Source organism: Eumetopias jubatus, unplaced genomic scaffold (assembly GCF_037043125.1).
Source record: "Eumetopias jubatus isolate StellerSeaLion01/CBP00866 unplaced genomic scaffold, mEumJub1_p1.0 scaffold_13, whole genome shotgun sequence".
In the NCBI taxonomy this organism is placed as follows: domain Eukaryota; kingdom Metazoa; phylum Chordata; class Mammalia; order Carnivora; family Otariidae; genus Eumetopias; species Eumetopias jubatus.
The window spans coordinates 1,863,116-1,869,780 of NW_028274819.1; the positions used below are offsets into that span (position 1 = coordinate 1,863,116).

Here is a 6,665-nt window from a genome sequence, read left to right on the forward strand (position 1 = left end):
CCCCCAGCTGGTGGTGGGCAGTGGGGATCTGAACAAGGCAGCCTGGACCCCAAGCCCTCAGCCCTCCCACAGGTCAGACCTCTTCGGGCCCCAGACCCTCATGCCAGGCAGCAGACCCCCCACGCCCCCCAGACCTCAGCTTCCCAGCTGTGAGGCAGCCCTGCCTGGACCACCCACCAGCTCCCTGCCACGTGCTGGAAGCTGCCAGCCCCACAAGGTGCCCAGGAATTGCTTTGGCGCAGTGGTGACCAGGCTGGACTCCCAGACCTCACACCTCTGGCCCCATCCCACAGAGCAGGGCATGGAGTTGAGGGAGAGGTGACCAGAGGGGCTCAGTCCTGCTGGGTCACACCATCCCACCCTGGCCCTACCCTCACCTGGGAAATGGGGGCCTCAGGGCATGAAGAGGGCACCACCAACACCAGATACACAGCACTGATTTATTTCTGAAGTCCACCTGCCCTAAAACAGGTTTTCCAAAAAGGCCGGTCCCCAGCTGGGAGCACTGCCTGCATCCACCCAGCCGCGGCAAAGTGATGCCTCCCAGGGACACCGCCCCTCGGGGGACAGCGGGTGTCCAGATCTTGGCCAGGTTGGAAAATTCCAGTAGTGGGGTGGGGCGGGAGTAGACAATCTTTATTGTGTTCCAAGTCTGGGGATTTTTTTTCGTACAAAAATAAGTCTTCATATTGCCGCTGTCCCTGGGCAGTTCAAACTAATATGCAAAAAAGAGAAGTTCTGTGTCGCTATAAAATCCTCTCCCCTTCCAAAAATCTCCGTGTTGGTGCCCCAGCCCCATCCCAGTGGAGAACCTCTGGGGGCAGGGTAGTCGGGGTTCGAGGAAGCTGCAGGCCAGGCGGGGTCAGGCCGGTACGTTTCCACACTGGCACTTAGTCAGGTTGGACCGCACGGGGGGACCGTCGGCGGAGTCCCGGCTAGGTGGTGGCTTCGCCCACGGGGACTGTGGGCCCGAGGCGCGGGCCACCCACCTCGCTTCCGCGTGGTGAGCGTGCTCGCAGTTCCGCGTCCAGGGCTGGGCTGCTGGGAGGGGAGGGGGGACGGGGACGCGCATTAGTGCGGGATCCGGCCCGGCCCCACCGCCCACAAGCGAAGTCTGCAGTTTCCTTTGCTTGGTTGGTTTTGGAGCTCCAGTCCGCGGGTGCCTCGGATTCGGTCTGCGGCCCCGACCGGGGCGGGGGCGGGGCAGGCGCTCCAAGCCGCAGTGAGTCAGGGTTCCTCACCCGCCGACTCATTTCTGCCACCCGGCCCGGGCGCGCGATTTGCAATGCAAAGTCACCCCGCCTCCCAGCGCCCTCCTCGGCCCCGGGATCCGCGTGCACTCGGGGCCTCACCCGCCCGAGGGCCCCCCTCCCTGCTCCCCCTTCGGCGCAGCAGCGAGAGGAAGTTTTGCAATCCCGGACAAACAAACGCCGGTCTTGCACAGGCTTGAAAAGTTTGGGGAAAATGAAGAGTGAGCGAAATCAAAGCCGTCACCCGGGCCTGGCGCTGAGCTTGGCTGCTCTCGGGGACGTGAGCCGCGAGGCTGTCCACTCCACCCCGCCCGGCTGCCCCTGCTCCGACCCCCCTGTTCCCCGCCACGGGAGGTTACCTCGGGGAGGGGGAGGAGCGCTCAGTAGCCCCCTAACCAGCTGGAGAAGTCGAGCAGCTCCCGCTCCACCGGGCTAAGCGCGCCCTCGCAGCCGCTGTCGTCCGAGGAGTAGGCGGAGCGCGGCGAGCCGGGCTCCGAGCTACCCCCGCGGCCCGGGGACGACGAAGCGCAAGAAGGCGAGGCGACGGCGGCGGCGGGGGTCCCGGGAGGCCCGCAGGACGCGGGAGGCCGCGCGGCTGGCGCCAGCAGCCCCTCGGCCAGCGCGGCACGCACGGCATCGTGCTCGGCCAGCAGGCGTTGCAGCGCGCGGATGTACTCCACCGCGGAGCGCAGCGTCTCCACCTTACTCAGCTTCTTGCTGGCGCCGCCGTGCGGCACGTGCTGCCGCAGCGCCTGGAACCCCAAGTTCACCAGCTTCACGCGGTTGCGCTCGCGCTCATTGCGCCGCGCCACGGCCGCCGCGCCACCCCCGGTCTCCGTCGCGCCCGGCTGTCGCCGCCGGCTGCAGCGCAGCAGCTCTGGGGACGTGGGTCGCCGCCGAGGAGCGCAGCCGCCCGAGACGCCAGGCGCGGAGGGCGCGGGCAGGGGCAGCGCACCGCTGTCCATCGCGCCCGCATCCACTCGCCCCGCAACTCCTCCGAGCCCCCGCGCGCAGCAGGAGGGGCGGACAGAGGAACGGGGGTCGGTGGGAAGACGACAGAACCCCAAGGGAGCCCCTGGCACTGTGCCGCGGAGCGACTCCCCGGGGTACGCGTTCCAGGTCGTCTGGGGCCCAGGGACAGCGAGGCTCAGGAGACCAAGAGGTGGCAGGCCGTGCGCGCCTCGGAGCGTGGGGCGCTCGTGTCCCGCGCGTGCGGCCGGACCCTCCCCAGGTCTTCCCAGCGTGGCGCAGGCGGCTTGGTTTTAAATGTATAGATAACCCTCCTCCGCGCCGCTGCCGCCTCCTTTCTCACGCCCTCCTTCCCTCGCCTCGCCCTCCCGCCACGCTTCGCCCTCCCCCTTGCGCACACAACCTGCAAACACCAGGGCGTGAGCGCGTTCCCCACCCCATCTCCCCGGGCGGAGTCTGCAGGTCCCCGGTGGGCCCCGAGCTCCCAATAGGTGCTTAGTGAGTCCCCCAAGGCGCAGTGCGCAGGTCCCGTGTGCGCCCCCCGTCCGACCTCCGGGCGCTGTCAGCAGGTCTCCGGTGCGACCCCGCTGCCTGAGCCGAGTCCACAGATCCTGGGTGCAACTGTCCGGTACCCCTACCCCACGCTGCGCGCAGCCCGCTATCCCCAGAGCTGTTGATGATCCGCACGCGCAGCGCGCCCCGTGGGGAGGAGGACGTGGCCTCGTGAAGGCTCACCTATCCCGGAGGCGCGCGAGACCCCCGGGGGCAGCACGCGCCGCGCCTTCTGTCCCCGCGCCACCCCCCAACACCTCTCCCCCGCCGCGTTCCAGGGGGCGGGGGCCGGGGTCTCAGCCAATCGCGGGCGGTCCGTTCGGCCAATCGCGGAGGGCGCGGCCTCACGCCCGGCCCCCCGAGAGGAAGCGCGTACGCCAGGCGCGTGGCTCCCGGAGCGTCGCTAACAAAGCTGGGTGCTGCCAGGCGGCTCCCCGCGTGCGCACCTGCTCCGCGCCCCGCCGCCCACCTACGTTATTCCTCTGCGGAGAGTGGGAGAGGGTGGTACGGCCCTTCGGGCAGGGCGGGATTGGAGGAGTGGTACGCTGGGGTGGAGAGTTCAGGTTCCTGGGGCGCCTTTCACCATCCCTGCACGCACACATTCTGCCTGTGGTTTCCAGGTGCCCCCAGCCTTGGGGAGCCTGGAAGCCCAGGGTCTGGAGGTTTGAACGGCCGCTGCGGACCCGGGCGGCGGTCAGCCTTTGCCCTGGCCCTGCAGCTTCATTTCCCATATTGCGCTAACCTGCCCCCACATTCTGCTGTCTGGACCCCGTACGCTCCGGCTCCTCACCTTTGGTGCCGACCCGCTATCCTGGCCCTGGCTCCGTTTTCCTCAGCCTCCCACCCCTGGCTGGGGCCTCCCTCTCCCACCCGACCAGCACTGAGACCGAGCCGGTGGGGGAGGGTTCCTGGAAAGCTGCCTCACGCCAGGGCAGAGCCTGGCCTCCCAAGGGGCGGGGGAGGGACAAAAGGGTTTCTCCCTGACAGATGGGGAGGAATGTAGGGTCCTGAGGGGGCAGGGACTGCGGAAGTGTGCAGAATGCACCCTCAGTGGGAGTTTTTCCTGCCCCACTGCAGGGGAATGCCTGCCAAGTGGCTGGGCCCTCACGAGGCCATGGCCCTGCCAGGTTTTGCCGATGCTGACCAGATCCTCTCGGGCCAGGTCTGCTGGAAAGGAGTTCTGCCGGGAGCCACTTCCCATTCTGGCGGGGAGAGGCCCTGGATTCCTCCCCAGGGATTCCCCCAGGGCCTTGTGGTGTCCACTGGCTCCCAGTTACTCTGCAGGATCTCCTGGCAAGTTGGCTTGGCCTTCTCACTTTGGAGTGTGACCTGGCGGCTAGCACCTGCCTGGGGCCAGGTGGGGATAGGGCCCCATTGTCGCAGGAGGAAGCTGTCTCAGAGAGAACACGGACTGTGTCCAGTCACACCTCTGGCCAGTGGAGCGATCCAGGTAGAGATCAGGGCCTGGACTCTGAGTTCAGGAGGCTCAACCTTCTTCCCTGTCCAGGACAGGAGCCTTGGCTCCTCCTCTCTCCGGTCAGAGGCCCCCTGCCCTTCCCTGGTGTAAAGGTAGTTGGCAAAGCCCAGCCGGAGATGGATGCCATGTCAAAGGGAAATCCCCAGCATCCCGCAGACAGGCTCTTGGCAATCCTTGCCTGGACTTGCGCTCAGTCTCTGGGGCCCAGAGACCCTCAGGTACCTGTTCCCACACAAGAGACTACCCAGGCTCTGGCGGCTGCCCCAGTGGTTGCATATTTCTCAGGATTCTCTGGTAGTGCCTCTGCCGGCTGCCGCAGTCGCTTTCAACTGCGGGGTCAGCTTGGGGGGCTGCAGGAAGGCTGGGCGGCTGGGTCAGGCTCTCCACGGAGCCCTCCTCCTGCACTTCACGTCTGGGCTCCCAATGCCGGAGCACAATCTAAAGGGTGTGGAGCTTCTTTCTGAGATGGTGCAAATGTTTTCAAATCGACTGTAGTGATGGTTGCACAATCTGGGAATGTGCTAAAAACCACTGAACTGTACACTTTATTTTTAAAGATTTTATTGATTTATTGATTTGAGAGAGAGAGCGGGGAGAGGGGCAGAGGGAGAGAGGGAATCCAAGCAGACTCCCTACTGAGTGTGGAGCCCATTGTGGGGCTCAATCTCACAACCCCGAGATCACGACCTGAACCGAAACCAAGAGTCAGATGTTTAACCGACTGCACCACCCAGGTGCCCCAAATTGTACACTTTAAATGGATGCGCTGGGTGGTATGTGGAGTCTATCACAATAAAGTTGTTAGAAAAATTGCAAACATAAGCATGCTGCCTTGTCAGGGCTCTGCCCTCACCCTGGCACCCTCAATAGCTGGTTGGCATGCTCACTCCCGGGTTCTGCCCACTCTTGAGTCTCCATGCCTGAGATGTAGGGCAGGGGTGGGTAAGCTCCTTCCCCCTCCCCCGCCCTTGGCACCCACCATTCCCCTTTCTGTCTGTGAATTTGACTGCTCTACGTCCCCAAATACATAGAATCCTGCAGCATGTGTCCTTTTGTGCTTGGCTTCTTTCACTCATGTGATTGATGTCCTCCAGGTCCGTCCACATTGTGGCAGGTGTCAGAATGTCCTGCCTTTTTCAGGCTTTGTGTGGATGGACCACATTTCGTTTATCCATTCACCCATCAGTGGACACTTGGGGTCCTTCCCCTTTGTAATGGTTGTGAATAACACTGCTGTGAACGTGTGTGTACACATCTCTTCCAGACCTTGCAGTCTCTTATTTTGGGAGGTACATCCAGAAGTACAATTGCTGATCACGTGATGATCCTACCTTAAGCTTTCTGAGGCCCCTCCACACTGAGCTCTGGAGCAGCAACATCAGTCCACGTTCCCACCAACAATGCACAGGAGTTCCAGTTTTCCACATCCTCACCAACACCTGTCACTCTCTGGGGTTTTTAATAAGTTTTTTGATAGTAGCTGATGTATGTGAATTTTTTTTGACCACCTAAAACTGTGACAAGTGTTCTTGGTTTGGGGGCTGTACAAAAACAGGTAACAGGCCACATCTGGCCATGGTTTGCTAACCCCTACACTGGATGATGGGCATGTCCCCAAGGCCTGGACCACTCGACGGTCATCATCTCACGGGCTCCTCAAAATTGACTTGCCGCAGGCTGAACTGTCTTTCCTGAGCCCATTACTCCGCCCAGTCTCCTCCCCAGCCAGTGCTTAGGCAGCAGTGTTGGAGCTCCCACCTGCTCCCTCACCTTCTGCTGTCCACCAGCCCTGTCACCTCTCCAGCCACGTCCCCATCTGCCCTCAGATGCTGCCTTCACCTCCCCCGTTAGTCTCCTGGGTTCTGGCTTTGCCTCCTCTCCTCTGTCCACAGCCTCAGAGCAGACCTTATGGAGGCAAGAGGGGGTCATGCCTTCGCCCTCAGGATTAATCCAAGCTCCTTTGCACATTGCCCCCATCCTGTCACTGGCATTGTGTTCAGCTTCGACGTCACATCACCTGGAAGCCTGCCTTGCCCCTTCCACAGCCCTTGCTTCACACAGCCTGTCCCTCAGCATGCCTTCCTGGCCACGTCCAGAGGGAAATATGCCCTTCTCTCCCTCTGTGTTCCTGGAACACCACCCATGTCTGACACATGGTGGTGCTCCACTGAGAGGGCCTCACATGCAGCAAAGGGGATCAGGAGCTGGCTGTTGGTGGGAGTGGGATGCAGCCCAGGGAAGGACAATCCCTTTGCATCCAAGGCCAGCTCTGCCACTGATCCTGAGTGATCATGGTATCTCAAGTCCCTGCACACAGTGAGGGCAGGCCAGCCCCTGCTCTAGAGGTACTTGCTGAGTCTGAAATCACCATGGGCTCCATGGGACTGGGGAGCAGAGCTCCAGAAGTTTGGGGTTGG

General features: G+C 62.8%; 1 protein-coding gene across 2 annotated transcripts; it reads right to left on the bottom strand.

The window, feature by feature from the left end:
* Positions 1-426: 426 nt before the first annotated feature.
* ASCL2 (achaete-scute family bHLH transcription factor 2) lies at positions 427-2,215 on the bottom strand. Of its 2 annotated transcripts, none has more exons than XM_028118214.1 (2): positions 1,610-2,215; positions 427-1,038 (listed from the first exon to the last, which is right to left on the bottom strand). In XM_028118214.1, the coding sequence occupies exon 1, from the start codon at positions 2,213-2,215 to the stop codon at positions 1,631-1,633; it is 585 nt and encodes a 194-aa protein (XP_027974015.1). In that variant the 3' UTR covers positions 427-1,038; positions 1,610-1,630. The 2 variants fall into 2 exon arrangements, with proteins under 2 accessions (XP_027974015.1, XP_027974014.1); XM_028118213.1 differs by having other exon boundaries at positions 427-1,041.
* Positions 2,216-6,665: the final 4,450 nt, after the last annotated feature.

Coding starts and splice junctions, on each gene's coding strand:
- ASCL2 (XM_028118214.1), bottom strand. CDS start 2,215: ATGGACAGCGGTGCGCTGCCCCTGCCCGCGCCCTCCGCGCCTGGCGTC.